The sequence below is a fragment of the Chaetodon auriga genome, chromosome 17, assembly GCF_051107435.1.
Source record: "Chaetodon auriga isolate fChaAug3 chromosome 17, fChaAug3.hap1, whole genome shotgun sequence".
Classification (NCBI taxonomy): domain Eukaryota; kingdom Metazoa; phylum Chordata; class Actinopteri; order Chaetodontiformes; family Chaetodontidae; genus Chaetodon; species Chaetodon auriga.
The window spans coordinates 9,012,501-9,038,021 of record NC_135090.1 but is presented as its reverse complement, the minus strand read 5'-3'; the positions used below and the strand labels follow the sequence as shown (position 1 = coordinate 9,038,021).

The window sequence follows — 25,521 nt, the reverse complement described above, 5'->3', positions numbered from 1 at the left end:
TGCACACACACACCCACACATATCCACTTACCCAGCCAGTTTTATCAGGCTAAGAGCGGATATTCAGTAAACTTATACGGTATTACTCTTTAAGCTCAGACTCCCATTGATATCTGCTCTCCCCCCTCCTCTCTCCCCTGGCGTTAAGTCGGCCTGTTAATGCCTGTTAGATTAGGCTAAAGCAACAAAGCTTGCACAATCAATGCTGCCTCATTGACTGTTCTGTTCATCTCTCACACAGGCAGGCGCCTATTCAGGAAGACTTAAACCTTATAATCTTCCCTGTTCAGCGCTATGATCCTGTAGACGCATGAAAAGTTTTGAGGAACAAATTACAACGTGTGTGTGTGCTCTGAGATATTCCCCTGGTTTCCGGCATCAGGCGCTCTCACATTTAGCTGTGCACCAGGCTAAGTGCTTGTCGTGGACAGATGGATTTGGTGGAGGATAGATTTTCTTAAGCCTCCCATCCATCTGACATTGTGAATATGAATGTGCTTGTTGATGTGACTTGAATCAGGCAGGCAGAAAATATTGCATATGCGCGGCTGAAGATAATACATCTTACAGACTCCGCAATTCTCCCTCTTTCTATTTCCAATCGCAAAATGTCAAACAATTGAGGGAAATCAACAAGTGTCCTTAACAATCTATGCAACCGTTTTGGAGGCAGATTTCTGGAGAGCTTGTTTGATTATTCAGGACTGATACTGATGATGTCACGGACCGGTACTGATGCTGTCACTTCCCTCTCTGTCTTTCACCATTTACCAGGGTCGAGCAGGGTCCATCTGTGTAGTCGGCCCCAAGGGACAGAAGGTCTGTCTGCATTTACTCTGGGAGTTTCCACCATCAACCTGTCTGTCACCTGCATTCAGTTCAGTTTGGATTTAATAGAGCTGTGCTGAACTTGTTTTCCCAGGGTACCCCAGGTGTGGTTGGTCCTGAAGGGTTGGCTGGGGAGCCAGGCAAACCCGGACAGCCAGGCCCACCAGGACTTGGAAAGCCAGGCTTACCAGTAAGTGTGTAAGAACTCAGTAAGAACTCCGGAGGCAAAAAATAAGCCTATATGCACTTATTGTATTGATGGTGCCATTTCACTGATTATCTTAACGTCCTTACACTCATCTTACAAAAGGTCTCACTTTGACCAAAAATTGCATTTACACTCTCAGGAGTGCAGGGCGGGATTTGGCCGGACTCGATAGCCTAAAGGCGCCTGAAGAAAGGAATTTGAAAAGGTTTATGTTCTTTTTTTTCCCCTGTTCAGGGTCCTCCCGGTGAACCAGGTGGTGCAAAGGGAGACAAGGTAAGGTCAAATTCATTAGTTGATGAATGGGTGAGGTGGATGGCAAAGGAAGCACTTGCGCTCATCTGATAGGACTGTGAGGGAACCACTGATCTACACATAACATATCCTAACATTTTTGGTGTTACTAATGTTTGACTTTCATTGAAGGATTGTGTGATCAATAGGCTCGTAAAACCCAAAATGACAAGTAAAAACAAACATGTTTTTTTTTAGGGTGGATTTCAGGGTAAATGTCAAAATATTCTCAAAACAAACGCAGTGATGTCTTAATGTTACAGGGGGATACAGGACCTACAGGAGAAGATGGATTGCCAGGAGATCCAGTGAGACTCTTTTATACAGTGATTTATATCCAGTAATGGATGCATGAGATTCCATATACAATATTGAAGCTGTGAGCTGATGCATGTCAGTGTTTGACTTGGATTTTGCTGTTTTCATAGGGACCAAGAGGACCAGCAGGTTTTAAAGGAGAGAAGGTACCCATAAACACTGTGTATAATCTCTTTATCTGCATGCTCTCATACACATATGACTTCGCTTGACTTGTGTTCAATCTTCAGGGTGACCCATGCGAAGTGTGCCCTGTGCTGCCTGCTGACATGGGCAACACCGTGGCTCTACAAGGAAAGCCAGGCCTTAAAGGAGAGCCTGGATTACCAGGGATAGGAGAGAGAGGACTTCCTGTAAGTACAACAGTTTGACCGTCAAACTGTAATGTATTCTGGGCCTGCCCGGAGTGTTCGGTTTAACATTTTTACGATCTCGCTACATGTTTTATTAGGGACTCGTAGACACAGTCTGAGCTGTAGCTGACGATTGAACCTTGAGCACTTGTTTGATAGTGTATGTATTTTATTTTTCTTATCATTCTGAGGGAAAAGGATGGCGTTTTTACTTTTTCCTTGGGGTTGTATTTGCCCTTGTAATTCTCAGTGTTGCAGCAGCTCAAGGAGACAAAGCCAGATATGCTGTCAAAAGTTTATTCTCCAAGGCAAAGGTCATTTTGTTAATATAATCTTCACATGTTTTCCTCTCTCTCTGGTGAGTCAGCACGAGGCAGGCTGTGCATTGTGTTTCTCTTTCTGTTCAATCCGCGTCTTCCCACTTACCCCAGCAGGTGAAATGGGGAATGATTTGTGGGGGAAAAAAGAATATAAATCTAGAGCCTTATGAGATTCTCGGAGCAACGATTTCCAATAATGCCAGCATCCATCTGTCATACCTGGTTAGGGCATAAGGAGAAGGAGGTAGAGCAGCAGAGGGAGAGGGAGGTATGACCTCACTCTAACAAAGTTGAACTAACAACACTCACTCCTGCTCCTCTCCTCTCTTTTCTTTCCCAAAATTTACCAGGGGCCTCAAGGTGCAGATGGCAAGACGGGACAGAAGGTATAAGGTTCTCCCTCACTCATTTACAGCTTATGGTTCATTCATATTCTGTGGCAATGTGACCTATACATGCTCATCTGCATTCCTCCACATTCAAATATGCTAATAGGAGCAGCGCAGGATTCTCTCTCCTTAAGCAGATGCAAGCAAACTAGCTGAAATAAACTCCACGAAACAGGAAGGGACCAAAGTGCACATGCACACCTTCAGCACTCCGACAAACAACCACCTTAATAGGTCTATATCCACATGAGAATGAATGTTAAACTGCTCACGTCCACGCACCCACAGCTACCCACTGACGCATTGCTGATATACTCCCACATCTGCCTAACTGCACCGCTGCATGCCTCCTGTGCCCTGTTGAGACATCTCAAAGCAAACCTTCTCCAGGCTGAGCTGGAATTAATTTGCCTTCTTGGGTGTTTTTGGTTGTTCTGCAGGGAGAATCCGGATCAGATGGTGCCAAAGGAGAAAAGGTCAGCTCGGTGTTTTTATTAAGTTTGAGGTTAAACAATTTCTTGTTTAGACTACTTTATTCTGCTGTCAGCGAGATGAAGCACCCTAATTAGGGAACTAAACTCTGTATATATTGGTTAGCCTGAGAGTAATCCATTATGTAGCATTAGTTGCACCTGTCTTGGAGCACCAGAATGTGTTGAAGTTCATTAACCATATTTAAATGATCTACTTCTGATCTTCTACATGCTTTAGGGGGAGCCATGTTCTGGGTGCCCCACTCTCGGAGATTTAAATGGCAACCTCTTCCCCGATGTCATGACCCAAAACCTGCAGCAGAAGGGCGAGAAGGGAAACATTGGGATTGGACTGAGAGGAGAGAAAGTAAGCGTGTTCTAGTAAGAAATAATGTGATTCCAGCGCTGAATAAAAAGCATTTTGGAATCAGCTCAGCTCAACCTTATTGTCCCCGAGGGGAAATTTGTCGATTAGTGACAAATCCTCATAAACACAACCAAGGTGAAAACAATAACAAACAGTCTTATCTTGTTATTGTTGGAGGATATTGGTCACACTGAAACAAAACAATATTTAACAGACATGGTTGAATGAAACTGATTGGGTTTGACCGTATGTCTTTTCTTCTGATTTGTTAATATAAGTGCGTTTGCTAGCATGTGCGAGCAGTGATAAACACCTTCATTAAAATGATGCATCGTTCGCTTTTTCTGCTCCACAGGGGGAGCCAGGTGAGGCAGGATTGCCTGGCTTTAAAGGAGACAAGGTAAGTAACATAAAAAGAAACAGGACTGAGGGTAGGTGACCTCAATAGCAGACTAGGCTTACATAAGGGGAACTCACTCAGTAGGTTGCTGAATGGGGCTCTTAATAGACTTCATGAGGAAGATAATCACAGCAGTGCACTAATTCTAGCGCCCAAAACTGTCTGCCATAGGGATTTTACTCAGCAGGGAAGTTATTCATGAAAAGCTTAGGTAGTGAAAAAACAGAATCATTCGACATGGCTGCCTGTAGGGTGCTCCTCACACTGAAATATGAATTACCTATTTAAAAGACCCATCCATTTTTATCAATTTGTGAAATTCAGATACTGTAGTAATTCTTTTATTTGTCCGCAGGGTAGTGCAGGCAGCAAAGGAACTGATGGGAAGCCGGTAAGTTCAGATACAGGTCTTTGGAACAGAATGTCTCACTTTACATCCTGATTTGATGATGTTGTTAAATGAAATGTGTCCATATGACAGGGAAAACCTGGACCAAGAGGACCCATTGGCAAGGATGGACAGAGAGGCGCAAAGGCAAGAGAATAAAGTGACAAACCTTACTGTGATGCTGTCTGGATTTGAGCTTCAATGGCTTTCCAGTAAGGAAGGTCCAGTGTTGTTTTCTCTGTAGTCAGGGTTGTTTCAGGAGTGTACTCCATTAGTTAGTAGTAAAATTATGTACAAGATTGAGACATCACCCTTTTCACAAGCAATCGAGAATGATCATGCAGCAGGGAAGTCAAGTCACTGCCATGTTAGCTTCTACATGGACGGTTTTAGTGTTCAGAAATGAAGCAATTTGCTGCAAACCAGTAAAATTACTGTTTGGGAGTAAACTTATATGTGGCACTCCAATGTTTTCTACCACACGTCGCTCCTTGATAGACATCTGTCGGCTCGAGCTTGCTAACATGACACACGGAATTCCATTGAGAAATGGCGGCTAGTAGCAGTAATCACACCAACACATGCTACACAAAATTAGCTTTTGCAGGTGAGTTAGTGAGAAATTGCCTTTGTGTCCCAAACAATCAGCGTGCAGTATGGGTACAGGCTCAGAGCCCCCCTCATGCACACAACATTTGCATAACCTAAATGTTGGCATATATTAAATACTGCTATTTGCCCACACAAGTTAGAAGCCCCTTCATTCTATTCTATTAGTCAGCATCAGCATGCACGAACCAAAAACCACAATCAGTTGAAATGTACCAAACACTGTTTACGCCGGATCTGTTACATTAGTGCAAAACCTTCTATTATGCGACTGCAGAATATACAGGCAAAGCTTCACTTTAAAGGAACCGTTTCAATACAGGATTTAATAAGTATTATTGTCAGCTACAGGGGATCATGAACAGAGGCTTTGCAAACCTGATTGTGATTTTTTTTTTTTTTTTTTCTTTTTCCAAAAGTTTCCTTCTTGGGATGTTTCCCACATTTTCCACATGTTACTTGATTTATGCAGCTGTATGCACAAACACCTCACAGTAATATTTCTCAGAAACCCATCTATATGTGCATATTTTCTGACAACTCCGTTTAATACTTTATCTCATTCCATGCCACTTTAATATTGTATTTATCCTTTGGCAGGGGGAGCAAGGTCTGCCTGGTCTTGGTCTTCCTGGCCTTAAGGGTGAAAAGGTAAGCCTACAATTAGCCTTTGCATCTTACAGCTGGATTGACATGCAGACTAACCTTCCTGACTCCCTGCCCTTCCTCAGGGTGAGTGCGGCTTGTGCCAGCCGGCCGAGGCTGGGAGTGGACCCGCCGGCATCAAAATGCCCGAGGGAACAAGAGGCATGACAGGCGAACCAGGCCCTCCAGGTCCACCTGGACCTCCAGGTCTCGGAGCTGTTGGCAAACAGGTTAGGTTGCTCTTTGAGAAAAAGGTGGCCAGCACAAGAAATGAAGAAGCTTAATCAATTTCAACTTATACAAAAGTGTGCAGGCAGTTTTGTGAAATCAGGATTTTGATTTATCTTAGATCCTTTGAATCTGTTTCAAGTGTTTGCACTGTCGCTTCGTTTGCAGTGGAAGCAAACCAGGGAGATTGGTCAAAAGGGCTAGAAAAGTGACTGATACTCTCCCTGCACTCACAGCACTGCATACTGCAAACACAGAGAAACACACAGTATGAACTGTCAGATTCATTCAGATTGTTCAGAAAGTCTGGGACCTCTCAAGACTTTCTTGGTCTCTCCTGTAGAGGGCACTGTGATGCTCTCTGAGCCCTGAAAGAACTAAGGACTCCCCATCCTCTGCTGCTTAAGCTGACATGAAATTGTAAATTGTAAATTGAAACTCACTTCATGTTGGAATTTAATAAGTTATTGACTTCCTTTCTGATCTTACAGAATGGTTTGAATTGTATATTGTGCTGTATGTATTGCCACCATTTGCTTTATTGTGCTGTATATTACACATTATGATATTTTGCTTTTGTTGCATTGTATTGTTTACATTCTCATGTGTATTTACTCTTTAAAACCTGAATGAAACAATCCAGCCTGACTGAATGAACATGGAAGAGTGCTGGTGCTTAGAACCAGAAGCAGAAACATTATCTGACAGAATCCTTCAATAGTTTAAACAGCAGAGGTTTACACCACCGCTGTCAAAATTATCTGTGTTTATCTTCACACACATTTCATGAAACCAAAGCGCCTTCTTGCTATCTTATTTTGTTGCCACAGTGAAACAGATTAAGCAGCATCTGGATGGGTGAAAAGTATGAGATGCTGAAAGATTTCACCCCAAGGGCGAATCAAAAGTAATGCTTATTATACAAATAGGATATGCAGGGATTGTCGTCTTACAGCACAATTGTTGCTTGCTTTAAATTACACTGAAGTGTAATAAATCTCTGTTGGATTCTGTCACCCCTCCCAGTTACATGCTGTGTGCCTTTGGTTAGCTTGATGGCAACAGTTACCTGAATAGATAGAGAGACTGCACATGGGTTTGAGAGCATGGGTGTGTGCATGAGCCGCACACCTGCACGCATGTCGTGTATCTGCATTGTACATCACCCTCTATTTGCTTACACAGGGCCCACCAGGTGTTGCTGGTCCACATGGAGAGAAGGTAAGTTTCCTACCAAAGTTTCTTATAGATCTTCTGTCTATTAAAAGCTGTTCTATATGTGTATTTCCATACAATGTATATACCACCAATGACCCAGCAACAAATTCCCTCCACATTGAACGGCCGAGATGTTAGCTGAGGAAGTAAATTCAATAAATCACTGTCTCTTGGGCATTCTGTGCAGGTTTTAAATAACTTACTGTCCACATACCTAAAACAGTCCTAACCTGGAGGAAGTAGACTATTTGGAGTCACGGGTGGCCTTTAGAGATTGAGTCAGGCTTCCTTAACTAATTTGACATCTACTGGGACCAAGAATGTCTGCAGGAGAATCACTCCCCTTGTAGTGAATAATATTTCAAAGAGCACAGGAGCTCTGCTTTATTTCAGGTCACTAAGTGTGTCTTTTGGACCGTTCGCATCACTTTACCGAAAACACTGGGAAATAAATCTGCCATCAACAGAGCCAGGCTGCTTTAAATTACAATGAAGCTCTCCCACAATCACTTGTCTGGGACTGCAAAATAGAGGCAGACCGACACAGGATTTTTAAGGCTAAAGCCATTATCAGCATTTGAAGCAGCATGAATAAATCTCCTAATGAAACACAGAAACTCAAATCATCCAATAACAATAAAAGTCATTTCACTTTCATAATGGAGCTACAGAACAGATTAGAGAGGGATTTTTTTCAGCTAAACAAACAAAAGTTGTTTTTGCATTCAGTGTTTCTCGCCAAAAACTCATTGTGTTCAGTGCATTCCTTTCTCATCAAACATTCGCAAAGTCGATTTTTTGATTATTTGAATTCCTGCATTATTTCCATCCCTGTTTACTTGCTAGCAGTCTTCTTCTTGACTGCCTTTGTCGTTGCCTCATTTCTTGGCCCAAACAGTGGAGCCACTCATGACAACATTGCTCCATAGAACATATGAGTGGTCAAGAACTCCACAGGGTATCTTTAATGTAAGTACTGTGAAAACTACAGTACATAGAGTTGACTGTCATGGCCTCTCATCATCATATTTTAATGTTACCAGGGTGAAAAAGGAGGTCAAGGAGATAGGGGAATGGATGGAGCTCCTGGAGCCCCAGGACTGCCTGGAGAGTCTGGTCGGGATGGACTGATGGGCTTGAAGGGAGAGAAGGTACAGAGGACCTGAAACGTCAGATCAGCTTTGCTTTGCAGCTTATTTTTCCTCTGAATGATTTGATCCAGACATTTACCGTGTCCATTGTAAAGGGTTTACAGTACAAAAGCAGCCATGTTGTCTTCACAGACTGTACATGAAAGACGTCTAGTTGGGTCTTTTTGAGTTTTGAGGAGAATTTAAGAGACTAAATCAATGTAGATTTGATGTCTTAGATGCCACCGGTCCCACCTTTGGACCAATGGTGGTTTCCTGTGGTTAAAAATGGACTGGCTGATGAGGGCACTGTTATTTTTTAACTTATGGTTGATTGTTCCAAATGGTCCCTATATCATGCATTTCACTTGTTGTGTTTTCCCAGGGTGATGCTTGTACCAGCTGTCCTTCTCAGGGCACCATGGTGGTGGGTGATGGTGTAGCTGTGCAAGGCCCCAAAGGAGAGAGAGGAGAACCTGGTGCTCCAGGAGAAGGAAAGCCTGGCAAGAATGTGAGGAAGTTCTGTTGTTATTTATGTATTTATTTCCTTACTTCTGGCTCTCTGTACTATCAGAATTGCTACATTTCTATCATCTTGTGTTTTCTTTTCAGGGAAAACCAGGCTTGCCTGGTGTGCAGGGTCCTGCTGGTCCCAAAGGAAGCAAGGTGTGAATTTCAATTTATTGTGTTATCACATTTATAAATCCATATGGAGGGTTGTGTCTCCTCGTGTATCACTGACAGACTCTCATATGTGTGCCCCCTGTAGGGAGAAGCTGGAGTTGCAGGTGTCGGCTATGCAGGACCACAAGTAAGACTGATGTGTCCTTAAAAAGGCACATCTGGAACTATAAAAAAGTTTTATGTGGCGCAGTTCTGTCATGCTAAACATACACACAGCTCCTAGATGGATACGGTCCTGCTGTGATCTCCCTAATGAACACCATATCCTGCCATGATATCAGAGTTTCCCTGCCTCTTAGCTCTAACAATAAAGCCAGGAGGTTGTAAATAACCATTTAAAAATAATCCTGGGCCATTCCATCTGAAATGCTTTGATTCATTGTGGAATCTTTATTGCTTTGCCGACATGAGGACGTCAGTCCTTCCCGACTCCTCCACGGTAAAACATCTGTCGTCACCTTCTTGCTCTTGTTGTTTTTGCTTTGTTTGTAATTATTTAATAGGGTGAAGAGGGACCAAGAGGGCTCCCCGGACTTGTCGTAAGTTCCCCTCATATTTCTAAAGCCTTCACTACATACCTGTATTCAGATTTTGGTCTAATGTGTGTGTTTTGTGCAGGGACCTCCTGGAGTCAGAGGACTGACTGGCCCTGCTGGCCCTGCAGGGGAAAAGGTAGCATAAATGAGAGAGGCAGAAGCCGAACTTATTCTTGCAACATGCTATTAAATGTTTAAAACAATGAATCCAACTGTTTCTGCTCATAGGGCTCCAATGGAGATGGCGGGCCTCCAGGACCACAGGGGCCTGCGGGCGCTGGAGTAGCAGGGCCCCCGGTAGGACATTAATGCAGATTTTGCATATGCATAGGGGCATACAGTGTCATGCTGTTGTCAAACACTGTTTCCTATTTACTTTTTCACCCACAGGGCAGAGATGGAGTCCCTGGCTCTCGAGGATTGCCAGGAGCTGATGGCAGACCTGTGAGCTGTCTTATTCCTTTGTTATCTTAAGTGTGTGTCACATTTGCATGTTTTTGTACACGAGCATCAGCAAGTTGAGGAGATGTTCAAGAAATTTCAGTTGCAAACTTGCATGGTTGCGCCCGTGTTAGCTTCTGCTCAGAGTTTTAATTTTCTTTGAGCTTCTTTGGGAATTGTCCTTGATTTAGGCATCATTTGTAACCAAGGATGTCTGCCTCGATCCATAACAGAGGCAGTGTCTGCTCCCATCTCATCCTCTGTCCCCTGATCTACGCTCAGCTCACTGCCCCGTGAGCTTTCTTCTGGAACAACAAAGCAAGAGTAACCAAGTGTTTGTGTGTGTGTGTTTGTGTGTCTTTGTCTGTGTGTGTGCGTGCATTTGTGCTGTCTCCTTCTCTTGCAGGGACTTGACGGAGCTAAGGGGGACAAGGTAAGTCTACCGTTTTGTTTGGATGAAGGGATCTGGAGGGGTTTGAATATAAGGGGGTGGAACAGATGGTAATCGCAAGAGATGGTTCAACAGCCCCCCCCCCTCCCCGCGCCTCACACACGCACGCGCACACACACATGCGCTGACACACACATGCACACATGCCTCGGGGCACAGATAGAGTAGCAGCAGAGGTGACGAGTGTACTGTTGCTGGCAGACAAGAGGAGTTTCGGGGGCCTAAAGAGAGCGAGTGTGTGAGACTATTAATTACCGCATTCATCAGAGCCACCAGTCCAGACTGTCACTGAGAGGGTGGGAGAGATGAAGAGGCAGCGGAGGCAGCGCTTAAGGGTCTGGAGGAGTGTGAGATGTGGGACAGGAGCCCACAGTTATAGAGGAAAAAAAGAGAGAACGAGCCAAATAGGTAACATTTTGCAGAGGATTCAGAATCTTTATTCAGTGTATTCATACAGAGTCTGGAGCGATCTTGGAGAGCTCATATATATTGTAAAAACCTGACTGTAGAGGAAAGTGGTAAGAGAGGTGTGTAATTGGGGATATCATGCAGGCTCTTCCGATTACAGATGTTAGGTGAATTACACCTTTCTTTACATCATAGTACCATGCAATCACTGTGTCCTTGCACTTAATTTCCCCGGCGTGGGATGAACAAAGTTTTATCTTATCTTATCTTATCTTATCTACTTTAAGGCTTTAGAGGCAAATCCATGTAATGCAATGCTTTAAGTTCACAAAGTGGCATAAAAAATTGTTCATGGTATTTCATCCCCCGCAGTTCAGAATGTCTTTGTGATGCATGAGACTTCAGGATTTAGCGACGGTGCACAAAAGAGCCCTGAATGCCAAAGAGTTTTGACTTTCTTACAGTAACTAGAGTAGTTTTAATGTTGAATGAGGACTCGGTTTTGCAGCCTATGCTTAAAATTGTGCAAAGAGTTTCACTTTATCTTTTTTGTGGGTCTTTTTTGATGTATATTTTAGGGTGACCCTGGAGAGTGCAACTGCATAGCCCCAGTGCACACGGGCGCAGGCGGACCTGTGAGTACATGCATGCACACACACACATGAAACAAAGCCATGTAAGCATACAATTACTTTAATCCAGAGAACTGTTGAGGCACAACAGGAGTCTGAAAACACATTGACTCTCAGGGGCTTTATTATGACTCCACAGGGGACATGTTGAGAAAAATGTTCATGCTCAGTTATTTTCCACATTTGTTGTTATTATCCTTAACTTCACACTGTGCACTTTCCGGATATTCTGTTTGTGCAAGCACTGGTGCTGCTCTGATTTTGACTACTTTTGCCTTCCAGGGAGCTCCAGGAACTGCGATAAACATGTGGCAGCCCGGGCCTCAGGTCTGATCTGTCAGCCAGCAGTCCTAACTGATAACTTTGCCTTTGTTTGCAAGCTTTCTGTCATTACCTTGCAAAGTTTCTTCTGGAAAATCACAGACTTCTTCAGCTGTGTTTAACTATGAATGTGTGATGTCATTTGTGGCCTTGTCTTTGTGTGTTGTAGGGCCCACCAGGACCTCCTGGCCCCCCTGGCCCACCTGGGCCTCAGGGTGTTATTGGCGTACAAGGACCACAGGTAACAGATAGTGGCAGCTGGATGGTGAGGCGGGTCTCTCTTCAGTTCAATGCAGTAGCTGTTGCATCAGCCTGGATTGAATTACAAGCTACTTATGATGAAGGCTCTCAGCTTGGGCATTTGGGGTACTTCAGAAAGGCAATGCTTTGCCATGCTTTCCAATCAGGATCAAATGATATATGCACTAACCCCTCTGGTGTTTTAACCCATGTGGGAAGCAACTGAGCAGGCTTTGGGAATGTCCGTCAAGACATGAACAGTTATTTGAAGGTCTTGTTTAAAATATGAATTAAAAAAATATCGCAAAGCTTATTTCAAAGTACCAGTTTGGTGGCTTTCTAAGATTTGTAATTCAAGCAGACCTTCAAATAAAGTGTTTCTGTGATCTGTGTTGCAAGAGTCAAAGGAGTAAGAAGTGGTGATGTTAACTTGATGGGTTGACTTGTCTTTGACAAGGCAAGAATCGCTGAACACAAACTAGTACTTCATACAAATATACCTTCAAATCACTGAATTCGGTCAGATTTTGAGATTTAATTAAGCTTTATAAGACAACAAGAAGGAACAGGTTAGATCATTTTGACCCTGACCCTTTGACTCTGGTGAGATGGGAGTGGCTACCCCTTGATTGGCAACAAACCAGTTCAACCTCAGTTCCTTCTTTCAGGGTATCCCTGGAAACGACGGGATACCGGGGAACCCGGGTTTGCCTGGATCCATCGTAAGTAAAATGAGAGAAAAGGAGAAGACGCGGCTTGTATCTAGTGATTCAAAGTCTGGGCCCTTATGTAAACGCGATGCAAAAGCACAAAACAAATGCAGGCATCAGGAACTGGGATTTCTAGAAGAGAAGTCAAGAAGGTCCTGTACTTAGTTTACTCAGTAACTTGGTTTCAATACATTACAAGTCGTTCATTTATGGGAATTAAGTAATAGAAGAATATGACTTGGATCAAAATTTGGCACCAATGTGCTGCTGTTGTCCTGTTAAAGAGGGAGTTGACATCTATTTATGGATTACTGTGGGAGTGGACATAAGGCTCATGCACATGCCTCCATATTTCACGATGAGTGAGATGTATTACTTGAGGCACATGCAGGAATTTCACAGACTACATGTGCATATTAAGAGTTTTAGGCTGTCGTGCATCTGGCCTCAGGTCTGTGGATAGAGCTAGTTTGTATACAGGAAGTGCAAGAACGACATGTGGAGGAGGAGTATTGTGAAGTTATCTGTGGATTCTTTTTTCGTCTGGTGTCAGTGTTGTTTCTTTGAAGTCTGCTGATGGTTTAATTTTATTAAGAGAACATCAGTGCTGATCCCCAGTCAGCACTCAAGGGGAACTTCACCTTCAGCACAGGAATTAAAGTGTTTGCAAAGGGAGTTTAATGGAGGAAAGGGAGGTCCTGGAAAATCAGTCGAGCATTCTGCAGAAAGGTGTTGATTGATGGCATATTAAGGAACACCTCTGCTATTAAAATTACTGCAGTGTTACACATGCAAACAACCATGATCTGTATTTTTAGTGGATCACAGGTGAAAGGGTGAGATGCACAGAAATTCGGAGTGGAACCTCTGACCAAATGCAGTATTGCTCAATACTCCCAATATCACAAGTTGGCACCTTGAAACACTCGTGTTCACACACATGTCCAGACTCAGTTTGGCCTTAAAGTTGGTATAAACCTGCAATGCCTCTTTCTTTCATGGCTCTGCAGGTATTCTGTCCGAAAACAGCTTTGTTTTTGAAACATCGAAAAGTATAGCTCAGCGAAACCACAAAGTTAGAAATTTGAAAAACCCTTTCGAGTGTAGCAGAAGTGAACATTGCACAGTGACATATAATTATAGAGAACAGCCAATAGTGTGCAGCATAAAATAGCCTTTCTGGCTAATGCCTCCAGGTTGAACAATGTCAAATGGGATTGTAATGACTTTGAAACCAGGCCAGGTGCTATTGACAGACTCCCTCAGTGGAAAGGGTCCCACTGCTTTGACAAGGAGCAGACCGCCTTTCACAGTGAATGTGATTGGGCTTGTAGAGTGAGCAGTTTTATTTCAGAACCTGCTATAAATAGACATTGTGGTATTTGTCTCTTTTTTGTGTGTGCATGTTTTTTTTTTTTTTGTCCCACTTGCACATATCCTGTATGTGTGTGTATGTGTTTGTAGAGTGTGTGTGTGCAGAGCCGGTCATGTGTCTGTTCTGCTCTTTGAATTGTAAACATTTCTGGAGCTCTCAACAGAACTTTCTCCACTGGACTGACGTTCTGTTGTCTTTCTGGTGTTTATCTGCTGTATGCACTGAAGAGCCTAATTCTAATAAACACAGGGTTGTATGTGGTACAGTGAGAAGCATAGGCCACTGTATTTAAGTATGTAAAATAAAGTTGATTTTGACAGAAAATACATTCTAAAATTAGATTTTTAGCAGGATTATGTAAAAAAAAAAAATACAGACCAGAAAATGTTTGTTTAAAACGAAAGAAAATTGGAAAGTAATGAATCTTAAATTGAAACTGATACGGTACTACCGTGGTGTTAACAAAAACTCATTTCTAGTCTGAACAGGCCTCTTGGATGAGGGCTGAAATGTCCTCAGGTCTGCCCCCTCAGTAATTTATTTTGTTTTGACATTGAACAGAATGAGATGGCCCCACACAGACATATTGCACACAAAGGTTGTGGCAGTTTTTTTTTTTGTTGCAGCTTTTGGTGATAAAGTCAAGCATTTGATTTCAAAACTCTCCGTCAGAATCGGCAAAGTGCAATTCAAATATCGTGTGCCATACTATAAAAGGACAATGCTATCATTTCATTATAGGACAGTTGCAACAAAGTCAATGAGATAGTGTTTGATTCACTAAGTCGATAAGTTATTTGAAAGTGTTTGTATCTTAAGTCAGAGCAATAGACTTTTGTCCCTGCAAACATTCAACTTGTCAAAAGGTAGAACTTTCTGATCACGGCTGCTTTCCACTCAAGTGTTCGCTCACCGTGTGCTGATTTGTACAGTACACTATTTTGGCAGGTTTTGTGTAAAAATACATCAATCAAACTGCAACTTTGAAAAGCTGCTGCCCCAAATTCAGAAAAATAGCAAAGAGAAAGGAAGATTAAACACCCCGTTTTTTGGGTTTTCTGCAATGTCCCAGTTCAGTTTTCAGTTTTTCCATCCATGAGTTGGTCCTTCATTTACTCTCAATGCGTGCAGTACGTTGTTTGAAGGAACAATAGTGCACATTGCATTTAAAGATCATACAAATAGTGTATCCATATTGACCTTTTTGAATGCACAAACATATCCTGGTTAGAATTATTATGTAGCACAAGGTAGCGTCTTCATCATGTTGAGTCATGAACATACAAAACTCAAAATCCCTCTCAGCGTTCATGACAGACTTTGATACATAACAGTGGGAAGAAGCATTGGCCTTTACATTACCTTCATGTTATTTGACCTTTTTATAATGTGATATGCAATCACAACGTCAGTGAAGAAACCATACATCATTGCAGTGATGTTCGTGAATCATATTTGGAGAAGAATATTGAGAAACTGTGTTTTGGTTCGTTGAATTTTGAAGAAAGTAGCAGATTTTGATCATTACAGTTTCCCTTAATTATTGTCTTTGATGCCATAAGGTTCTTAAATGAATATTAATTTAATTTCTTTTTCCCTGGCGCCTCTGTAGAACCCCATTGGACCACACCTGCTGCCTCAAGACTCCACTGGAGGACATGGTGATGTAAGTTCATGAGTGAAAATGAATTTTGGGGAATAGGGTTTTATTGTCCTCAGTGCCTTTCCTTTCCTTTTGCTCTGCCACTTTTTTGGCATGAAAACTGTTGTTGTACGCGTGTGTCTTCAGGGAAACTGTGGTGAGGGCTGTTCCCAAGGGTTGCCGGGGGTGCCGGGCACGGCTGGTGCCAAGGGAGAAAAAGGAGACGAGGGCAAGCCTGGTGTAAACCCCTTGGACAACTGTGACAGGGTGAGACTTTGAGGGGCTGGGAGTTTCTAGTCGAAACATTTTCAGCTTCGCTTTGTCATCCTCCATTCCCAGAATCATCTGCAACGTCACTACAAGTGCAGTCACCGTGTTTGTTCCTGTGCTTTGGTGAATGCAAAATGGCAATCCCTCATTCTGCATTGCTTTCAAGTTTGCATGGCTTGATGTGAGAAGCTATCGGTCTGACAGCAGCAGTAAGGCACTGCTCCGATAACTTATTCTTTTGTCTGCTTCCAGTGTCTGGAGAGACTGCAGAGAGAGCAGGCAACACAACCAGAGGTCAGTTGAGTTCATCGCCATATTCCGAGAAGATGCACACGCTTACAGCGACATATATGCATGTTTCCTGGTGTTTTATGTCTTTGCCTCATAGGACGGTCGATCCTGCACGGGAGTACCTGGAGCTCCAGGAATGCCTGGATCCCCAGGATCAAGAGGAGAGCCGGTGAGTGTGTTTCCTCATGTACAGACTGTTGATTTGATCAATCCTTTTATCTCTTATATATCTCATTCTTTCTTTCTTTTTACCACAGGGTACACAAGGAGATAGAGGCCAAGCAGGAGTACCAGGAAGCATTGTGAGGCTTTGTCCAACCTCAGTATTCAGCATGTCTGCCTCCTGCTGAACCACTCAGACTCAAGCTCAACTTTAACTTTCATGAAGAGTGTTTTCAGTAGAGAAACCTGAATATTTTTGCCATGGTTTGATTTAAGACACATATTTTCCTGTTAATGGCAAGAGTGCACATGTACATGTAGAGATTTTTAGTAGTTTTACTCTAATTCGAACACATCCTTCTCCAATTTACCACTCATGCAAAAATGTTCCAAAACTACAAAGTGCATTCTAGTCAAAACCTTTCGATGTGATGTGACTTGAGAGGAGCTTGTGTTTGACACGTTCCATGCTTTCACAGCACCCCCTACTGGTTTGAGCCTAAGTGTTGCACACTGTGGCCCATCACACTCACCTCCACTCTAAATGATTTAAAGAAACACAAACTAGCCCCGTGCAGTGTTGCAGTATTATCTGAGGGAGAGGTTGAAACCTGCTTTAATCAGGTGTAAAGTGACCTTGTGTTCATCTTATCTCAGGTGTTTCACTGTTTTCTGTCCACAGGGACCTCCTGGTTTCCCAGGTCCTCAGGGTCCATCTGGTTTACCTGTAAGTTCTTTCACACATCCAACTTCATTTTCATATTTTTCTTCTCTTGCTCTATTTCAGTTAATGATGGAAGAAGTACTCAGATCTTTTAATCATGTGCCAATATAAAAAGCATCTTTATATATCTAAAGAATGAAAGTACAGATACAGATATATTATCAATTAAATGGGCTTTAAGTATGAAAGTGAAAGTACTAGTTCTGCAAAAGAAAGGCCCCCTGTAACTGATATATAATTATATATGGCATTATTTAATAGTTAAAAGTGATGCATCAGTGCGCATGCAGCATTTTACTGTTGTAGCTCATTTATATCCAGTTGAGTGCAGTGATGTCAGGCCAAAGGTCCAAAGGGCACCAACATACACAGCTCAGGGGTTATGAGATGATCAATTGGGCAGGACACACAGAGAAACAAAGTTCAGCTACACAGAAGTTTTCATTTTACTCTGATCTTTGCTTTTCTGTGCAATATTAAATAATATGATAAACATCTGAGAAGTTTAGAGGAGAAATTACCCCTTGAAAACTGAAAACAACTCCTACTAAAAGGCATGCTTAGTATTAAAATCATATATTATTTCGCAATATGTGATATATTTAACAATGCATTGTGTCTTAGAAGCTTTTTTGTAAAATCTTAATCTTAATCTGAACTAGTAACTATAGCTGTCAAAAAAATGTAGTGGACTAAAAACTACTATATTTTGGGATGAAATGTAATAAAGTCTAGGTATAAAGTGGTATTGAATAGAAATAGTAAAGCATCAAGTGCTTCAGAATTATACACATACTTGTACTCCCCACCTCTGATTTCACTCTGTAATCTGCTCATCTCTGCTTTTTGGCTTCTTCAAACACCGATCATCTCTCTGCTCAGTCAAACAGCCTTGATTATTCTGTCTTTGCCATGTCTGCGTCCTCCCTGCCTCCCTCCGTGCTCTTTAATGAAAGTTATTTCAGATGAAGAAACGGTTTGGCCGTCTCTTCCTCCAGTTGTTCAATTATTCCCCCGTCTAAGTGATGGAGAGCGGAGCCGCTTTGCAGACAGAGCAGCCCCCCCCCCCCCCCCCACCTCATACAGATTTATTGTTTTAGGAGAATAGAGATGCTAAATGGACGAGCTGTGTGAACGCCGCGTGGAATCCATTTGCAGCGTAGCAGCACTTTATAGCAGGTGTTAGCATCTGCTGTGTGTGCCGGTGTGTCCGTTTGTGAGGGAGAGGGAGAGAAGTGTGACCCTGCCGCCTCATATATTACTTATATGCAGTGGTGAGGAAGCTACTCACAATGATCAGCTACTAATTAGTTTCTCCTCGGTATGATCAATTAGTAATTACTTTCTCTTAATTACAACCCTCAGTAATCATTCGAATAACTAATCATACCACCAAATCTATCTCACAAAGATATTCTTAGCATTTTTTGAAGCTCAGCTCTATTGATTTATTTATTCCAATGTGAATTCATGTGAATAAACACTTAATTCTCACTCTCAGTTGCCTCCATTTTAAAATAGCATGAATCTCCACTTCTTAGCGCACAGCTTCCATGGACATTCATGTTTTTTTATTTCCACACTCAACTGTCTTCTGCTTATGAAAACTGTTGCTAGGCAACAGATCACAGATGCATACTAGTATTTATGTTAAAACACTGTTCAGTATTCAATTAATAAACTGTGAAATATAAGTAGCTTTTTAATAGATCATGGAATCCGTCTGGAATGTGATCCCAGCATTCTTCTGCTCTGTAGCACATTATCTGCTCATTGTCTTTGTTTCTGTTGGTTTGTTTGATGGTACTTAATGAGGATGTGTGCAGCTTTGGTCAAATGCACCTGAATCTGCAATACAATGACAGTGGAAGGGATAAAGATGAGGGAAGATACATTTGGAAATCTGTATCATTTGTGAGGAAAAACATGAAGAATTCACCAACCCACTGGACAGAGCAGACAAGCAGCTTCTGAATATCAGCTTTACAAACCTGAATCACCGTCCTGTGCCGTCACGGAGGTCTAGAGCAGAGGACAAAAGCAAATGTGGGCAGTCCCGAAGGGGGAGCAGTTAGCTGTTTCCTGTCGTCGATATTGACTTGCCTCGTCCTTGGCTCATTCCCACCTCTCTCCCTGACATACATATCACATCCTTCATTTTCCACAGGGTCAGCAGGGTGAGCGAGGGCCACCTGGCCTCCCCGGAATGAAGGGCGAGCAGGTATCTGCCAATCAACTTCCTGGAATGATATTATGGGGGAAAATAACTGCCTTCCCTGTTTGATTGATTGTATGATCTTTACTTCAGGGCCCTCCAGGGACGAACGGGTATCCAGGAACCATGGGACCACCTGGGCTGCCTGTGAGTTACTCTCAGTGCCTCATTATGAGGGACTATGGGACTGACAGCTTTAACTGACAGAGAGGTGGTTACACTGACATGTGAACTGACATCGATTGACTGTCTATATGTATTTGCCAGGGACTGAAGGGTGAACGAGGGAGCCCAGGAAACAGTGGTCAGAAAGGAGAATCAGTAAGCCATCTCACCACCCCTGTTATGTAACACAATGCATCTGCAGCTGGGGTTGTGTATCACTGGCTAACATTTCCTGCCCTTCTGCAGGGTCCTCCTGGTAACCCTGGGTACCAAGGACAGGCAGGCTCACCGGTCAGTGTTTCATCATTGACTTTGCTCTATAAGCATTATTTAGAAGCCGGCTCATTCATTTATTATCACAGACTTTAGAACTGAGAATAATGTGAGCTATTCTGTACTTGCAGGGCATTAAAGGAGACAAAGGACCAGACGGGCCTGCTGGTCCCAAAGGGGATCAGGTAGGTATAACATGTGACAGAACAATGTGATGATTACGTACAAATCAAACACATGTTCATATATTACTCTTTTATATTTCAAGGGCTTCCAAGGACAACCAGGTTTCCCAGGACCACCAGTATGTAAATGCTTTCATTCCTTTATGGCAAATTCTTGTCTTTGGAGTAGTTTTAGTGACTTTTTGCTGTGTGCATTTTTAGGGGCCACCAGGTCTTGCAGGTAAATCGGGAAGGGAAGGGCTCCCTGGGCTCAAAGGTGAAAAAGTGAGTACAAATCATATATTCAGTTGTTTCTGATTTGCATCCAAAATGATCGTTTGTTGGACTGACAATCCCTGCTTTCAAAGGGCAATGATGGCACTCAAGGCACTCAGGGACCCACTGGACCCCCAGGCTCACCAGGCTCCCCAGGGCTGATGGTATATGCATGTTTTATTGCTGCATATTTTCTATGTATGACACATTCCAACATATCTATGGACTGTGTGCTGTATCGCACTCTCTGTGTTTGCAATGAAAGGGCCCCCCTGGTATTGAGGGATTGGATGGAAAAGATGGGAAACCAGGCCTGCGGGTGAGTTACACACATGCATCACATGGCTGGCATGCCCACACATGCGCTGAATATCCAAACACACTCGAGGGAGTGATGCTATATGTCGATATAGTTTAAGACATGCATATAACAATTGCCCTTTGGCACTGGCTATTTTTTTGTTATCAGGGAGAAGCAGGCCCTCCAGGCCCAGCAGGACCAAGAGGAATCCCAGTGAGTATCACCTCTAACATCAACATGACCTGATTTGATTATCTTTACACAGTGCAGAGAGCAACATGAATCAGGCCTGAGAAGTAGAACCCTGATTCCAAAAAAAGCTGGGATGCAATGTAAAGCATAAATTAAAGATAATGAGATCATATCATCATATTTTTGACATATACTCAATTGAAAACAGTACAAAAACAATATATTCAATGTTTGACTTCATCAACTTAATTGATTTTTGTAAATATATGCTTATTCTGAATTTGATGCAGCAACATGTTTGCAACAAGTTGGCTCAGGAGCAACTGAAGACTGGGAAAACAGGTTCATTGGTAACAGGTGATACTATCATGATTGGGTATGAAAGGGGCTCCAAATGCTCAGTCATTCAGATGGGGCGAGGTTCATTTTTCTGTTTTTATTTATGTTTTACAGCATCCCAACTTTGTTAGAATATGGGTTGTACTATACTGTGTATACCCTGAACAGTAAACACTATCCATAGAGATCTTAACATGATATGTCATTTTTAGCACTTTGATGTTGGGTGTTTTGGTAAGATCAATCTAATATTTACTCTGAAAGCATGCATTTACTTCTGTTTCATCAATCATACATACTAACAACACATCCTCACTCCAAACTAGTCACATATGGATGCTTGGTCAGGACCCCTTGGTGGCACTTTTTAAGGCACTGGGTACCCCTTTAGTGTCTTTCTTCAACATGCAGAGTACTTTGATAGACATCTATAGACCAATTACTCTCACTCCCAACAATACAAATTCAGCATCTTGGTCAGTGACCGTATGCTTCAAACTATGACACTGTAGATACCCCTTTAGTATAATTCCTGGAAGGTACCCTTCATTTTGTTTAGATGTGCCATTGAAGTCAGGTGACAAGTATAAAGTGTGAGAAAAGTCCAAATACGAAATTTGGCATTAATGGTCTCCAGACAATGTATTTTCCTAACTTTACTGATCCACTGACTTCTCCTCACCAGCAGGTTTTCATGTATCCTGAGAAATATGTCAACATCTACTGCATGGATTAGTGCAAACTGCTGTACAGACATTCATGGTCCCCTGAGGCTGAATGTTGATTACTTTAATGCAAATGTCAAGACAGCTATCAAATGGATTGCCATGAAATTAGCTCCAGATATCCATAGTCTTTAGAGGATGAACCGTAATCACTTTGGTGATCCTCCAATATTTCTTGCAGTGCCAGCAGTAGATCAAATTTTTCACTCAAAATTTCTCAACGTCTAATGGATTGGCACAAAGTGCTATACCCCAGTGCTATCATCAGATTTTTAATTTGGTTTACTTTGGTTTACGACCAAGCACCTGCAAGAAGAACATTTCCATCATCCGCAGATGTGCTTTGTGTTCCATGCTAATTAGCAAGTGCTAACATGCTGACATTTTAAGTGCAGCCTCACAGAGCAGCTACTGTAGCACGGCTACAGTCTCTTATTAAAAACATGAAATCACTTAGAGATAAACGTTAACGTTGTGTTCCTCCAAACATTCACATCAGCAGTGCCCTCATTATTTTTCACATACAGTAGTTTGTTTTGGTCGGAACAATCTGTTCGGCATCGCCATGACTCATCTTCAGTTTCACAAATAGAAAACCAGTATGCAGTCCAGCCTGCACGACTATAAACCTTTTCTAAAGCTCCAAAGCTCTTTATTAGAGAGATGGATTCACAGTGATGGTTGAATATTTTGTGCTCTTGCAGTTGTGTCTTCTATTATGGACGTAAAATTAATGCACATGTGTAGAAATATATACATGTGCATTACTCTGTGCAATTAATCAGGCGTCTTGTTACTGTTGCAGATATCACTGGTGATGTTATCCCATTAGAAACTTCTAAGCTCTCTATCACCCTCTAAGATCTCTAACTTTCTGTCTTGTATATCGACACAGCCGAGATGGTGATATCCACACGCTGTTGTCAGCTTCAGTGAGGAAACTAGTAGCTGCCTCTCTTTCTTTCTCTCTCACCCATTCTCTGTATCTCGGTTTGTGTTCTACCCAAGAGCAGGTGTTCATGATTTCAAAGACACGTCTGTCCGTTCGTTGGCAGCCTCGACTTTGTGAATTTTGATACTGTACCAATCTCATTCTCTTTGATGTCTCTCCTCAGGGATTCAAAGGGAAAACTGGCCATGTCGGCTTCCCCGGACAGAAGGTTAGCCAACAGCTCTCTGCTTTATCATCACACTATCTCTGTCTGTTTGTCTATTTACAGTTGCTGTCTGTCGCTTGTGCATCGGGCTGAGTCATTTTATCAAACTGATAATTATGAAAAGTGTCATGGCACAAGTCTGGGTTTTATTACTACGCTGCCTCGTTTTCAGTTTCCACTAGTAGAGGGGGAGTGCATTCCACTCATGCTTCCTCTATTACCTTTTCATTACTTCTGTCGTTCCCTTCAGGGTGAAGTTGGACCCTCAGGTCCACCTGGACCATCAGGCAGACCGGGACATGATGTGAGTATTTTTTCTTTCCATCATGTCCATTTGGATAAAGGTCAGAGAGCACATCCACGATATGCATACAAGCCCAAAGCAAGAGTATATATATCATATTCAGCGTAACCCTGGAGATCTCTAAATGTCAATGTATAACCTTTCCAGGGTGATCCTGGTACCCCAGGACCTCAGGGACGACCTGGACCCGCCGGCCACATTGTAAGTTCACTGCACTTTTAAGCTCATACATGTATGATCTGTTGATATTTTAGTATGTTAGTGGGTTAAACCTGAATAATGTATGTGTTTCTTCCTCCCATTAGGGTTCTCCAGGTCCAGCTGGACCACCAGGACCTGCTGGTCCAGCAGGAGTGGTAAGAAAAATGCTCTGAAACGTGTGACTGTTGTGCTTTTAGTAAACAAGAAATGGATGATAGCATTAAATTAGCTTAACCCATGATATTCTTCATGGGGAAAATGGGTTGCTTCAGCAGCCAAATTCTTGTTTCAGTTCCAAATAAGATATAGTAAATAGTGAGCATGATAATAATACAAACATTAATTATGATTACAGTAAAAAATTATAGAGGATACACACACTGAAGAAAATAAAGAAAACAGATGGTATCTGTGTGCAAGAAGGTTAAAACAACATGTATTGTCCTGCTGTGAAAAGTGCAAACAGTAGGAGAGAATCTGAATTCATCATCTTTTCTGTGTAGGGTTTGAATGGAGACAAGGGCCAAGCTGGTGAGAGGGGACCTCCAGGGATGGGAGGACCCCCAGGACCACCCGGGCACCCAGGGCCTATGGTCAGTACCTCTCAACCTGCGTCTGCTTCCATTTATCCTCCGTCACCAAGTAAATTGAATTAAACATCATTCATGCTGCTGCCATGCCAATACATCTCACTTAACCTTTTTTCTCCTTGTGTTTTAGGGAGAGCCAGGCAGCGACGGTGCTGCTGGTAAAGATGTGAGTAATGTCTGGGTGCGGTGTTTGTTCCCATTAAAGTCTAATGGAGAGAGGTGGATGTGGTGATGTGCATAATTCATTCCTTTGATGGATATTTCTTTCTTTGCTTTGACAGGGAGCGGCAGGCCTACCAGGGGACAGCGGGCCACCAGGTCAAAAAGTAAGAGTTGGCTCGGGGTGGGACAGTGTATTATGTGAGTGTGTGTTGCCGAGCAGAGCATCAATCATCCATTACCTCAGCAGACCGTCTGAATTCAGCCAGATTCACGTTTTTTTCTCTTCCGTTTAGCTCAGGGAGACTTAGGCCGGCGCGCTATGGTGCTGAACACGCTCGCTCTCTCCATTTCTGCCCTCTCAGCACCCGCACTTAACACAGTCATCAGTTCACTAACTCTCCATCCCACCCACCGACACCCTCCTTCCTCCTCACCTCACTTCACCGCTCTCCAGCCGGCTAGCCCTCTGTAGCTATAGAGCCTGTTGTATCTCTCCTTAGACACAGGCTTACAGTACTGTAGGTGGATACAGTGATAAAGTTATTCTCTGCCTCTGGGATAATGCTATTAAGCATGAGGGGAGATGCTAGATGAGGCTATTTGTCACGCTGACAGGATGGCATTGTCAGGGTTTTAGCTGCACAGAAGAGCAGAACAGAGGAGAAAGACAAGAACGGACTCCTCTATTCTTCTGCCTCCTCTCTATTTCAAGAGCCGCTTGTCTGTCGGTGACGTGTAAACATTAGACGTTCATTATGGGCGGCTTTGTCCTCAATAAATCACTGTCGTTAACGCAGCCGGGCTGTTTTTTTGAGTGTGTTTAAGCAGTCTGAATGGTGGGCTCTGTTGTATGGAGATGCAGCCAAAAGCTGTCTTAAAGGTTGCTGCTGCTGCTGCTTCTTCTTCTCTGAAATGAGGGTGGTAAGAATCCTCACACACTTCACACACAGCAGATGGAAGCAGAAATGGTGGAACATAGTTATTAACAATCTGCTTTGTACCCGGGAAAGATGAAAAGATTGATACCACTCTCACATCTCTGCGTTGAATATGAAGCTGCAACCAAGAGACGGTTAGCTTAGCTGAGTGAAACGATTAGCAGCAGCTGAAAGCAGCTAGCTACAACCCGTTCCCACTATGAAACAAATGTGATATAACGGGTTCAGTATTGACATTTGAAGATACGCGTTCACCTTTAGATTTTGGTGGTTAAAGGTCACAGGTTGTTGGCACCCCTATAGTTCAGTTGGTAAGGTGTGCACCCCATGTATTGAGGCTGTCAGTCTTCTGCAGTGGCCGCAGGTTCAACTTCCACCTGCGGCGTATTTGCTGCGTGTCGTCTCCTCTCTCTCTGCCCTCTTTCCTGTCATACCTTCAGCTGTCTCTGTCAATATAAAGGCAAAAT

The 25,521-nt window shown here is 42.8% G+C and overlaps 1 protein-coding gene across 4 annotated transcripts in view; it reads left to right on the top strand.

Annotated features, from left to right (window-relative positions):
• Positions 1 to 25,521, top strand: part of col16a1 (collagen, type XVI, alpha 1) — a 73,139-nt gene that overhangs the window by 37,545 nt on the left and 10,073 nt on the right. For 3 of the 4 annotated variants that reach the window (XM_076755338.1, XM_076755339.1, XM_076755337.1), the window contains 51 exons: positions 775 to 819; positions 923 to 1,018; positions 1,271 to 1,309; positions 1,591 to 1,635; positions 1,756 to 1,791; positions 1,876 to 1,998; positions 2,669 to 2,704; positions 3,148 to 3,183; positions 3,419 to 3,547; positions 3,903 to 3,947; positions 4,303 to 4,338; positions 4,429 to 4,482; positions 5,545 to 5,595; positions 5,676 to 5,819; positions 7,003 to 7,038; positions 8,079 to 8,186; positions 8,551 to 8,676; positions 8,778 to 8,831; positions 8,935 to 8,976; positions 9,353 to 9,388; positions 9,468 to 9,521; positions 9,614 to 9,682; positions 9,776 to 9,829; positions 10,233 to 10,259; positions 11,264 to 11,320; positions 11,600 to 11,644; positions 11,808 to 11,879; positions 12,547 to 12,600; positions 15,576 to 15,629; positions 15,753 to 15,872; positions 16,128 to 16,169; positions 16,264 to 16,335; positions 16,424 to 16,468; positions 17,011 to 17,055; positions 19,220 to 19,273; positions 19,361 to 19,414; positions 19,535 to 19,588; positions 19,679 to 19,723; positions 19,837 to 19,890; positions 19,974 to 20,009; positions 20,092 to 20,154; positions 20,238 to 20,309; positions 20,411 to 20,464; positions 20,615 to 20,659; positions 22,818 to 22,862; positions 23,110 to 23,163; positions 23,311 to 23,364; positions 23,469 to 23,519; positions 23,868 to 23,957; positions 24,085 to 24,120; positions 24,236 to 24,280. In XM_076755338.1, the coding sequence (XP_076611453.1) occupies positions 775 to 819; positions 923 to 1,018; positions 1,271 to 1,309; positions 1,591 to 1,635; positions 1,756 to 1,791; positions 1,876 to 1,998; positions 2,669 to 2,704; positions 3,148 to 3,183; positions 3,419 to 3,547; positions 3,903 to 3,947; positions 4,303 to 4,338; positions 4,429 to 4,482; positions 5,545 to 5,595; positions 5,676 to 5,819; positions 7,003 to 7,038; positions 8,079 to 8,186; positions 8,551 to 8,676; positions 8,778 to 8,831; positions 8,935 to 8,976; positions 9,353 to 9,388; positions 9,468 to 9,521; positions 9,614 to 9,682; positions 9,776 to 9,829; positions 10,233 to 10,259; positions 11,264 to 11,320; positions 11,600 to 11,644; positions 11,808 to 11,879; positions 12,547 to 12,600; positions 15,576 to 15,629; positions 15,753 to 15,872; positions 16,128 to 16,169; positions 16,264 to 16,335; positions 16,424 to 16,468; positions 17,011 to 17,055; positions 19,220 to 19,273; positions 19,361 to 19,414; positions 19,535 to 19,588; positions 19,679 to 19,723; positions 19,837 to 19,890; positions 19,974 to 20,009; positions 20,092 to 20,154; positions 20,238 to 20,309; positions 20,411 to 20,464; positions 20,615 to 20,659; positions 22,818 to 22,862; positions 23,110 to 23,163; positions 23,311 to 23,364; positions 23,469 to 23,519; positions 23,868 to 23,957; positions 24,085 to 24,120; positions 24,236 to 24,280 (3,033 nt within the window). The remainder of the gene's footprint in view (positions 1 to 774; positions 820 to 922; positions 1,019 to 1,270; positions 1,310 to 1,590; positions 1,636 to 1,755; positions 1,792 to 1,875; positions 1,999 to 2,668; positions 2,705 to 3,147; positions 3,184 to 3,418; positions 3,548 to 3,902; positions 3,948 to 4,302; positions 4,339 to 4,428; positions 4,483 to 5,544; positions 5,596 to 5,675; positions 5,820 to 7,002; positions 7,039 to 8,078; positions 8,187 to 8,550; positions 8,677 to 8,777; positions 8,832 to 8,934; positions 8,977 to 9,352; positions 9,389 to 9,467; positions 9,522 to 9,613; positions 9,683 to 9,775; positions 9,830 to 10,232; positions 10,260 to 11,263; positions 11,321 to 11,599; positions 11,645 to 11,807; positions 11,880 to 12,546; positions 12,601 to 15,575; positions 15,630 to 15,752; positions 15,873 to 16,127; positions 16,170 to 16,263; positions 16,336 to 16,423; positions 16,469 to 17,010; positions 17,056 to 19,219; positions 19,274 to 19,360; positions 19,415 to 19,534; positions 19,589 to 19,678; positions 19,724 to 19,836; positions 19,891 to 19,973; positions 20,010 to 20,091; positions 20,155 to 20,237; positions 20,310 to 20,410; positions 20,465 to 20,614; positions 20,660 to 22,817; positions 22,863 to 23,109; positions 23,164 to 23,310; positions 23,365 to 23,468; positions 23,520 to 23,867; positions 23,958 to 24,084; positions 24,121 to 24,235; positions 24,281 to 25,521) is intronic. The other variant, XM_076755341.1, reaches the window with a different exon arrangement.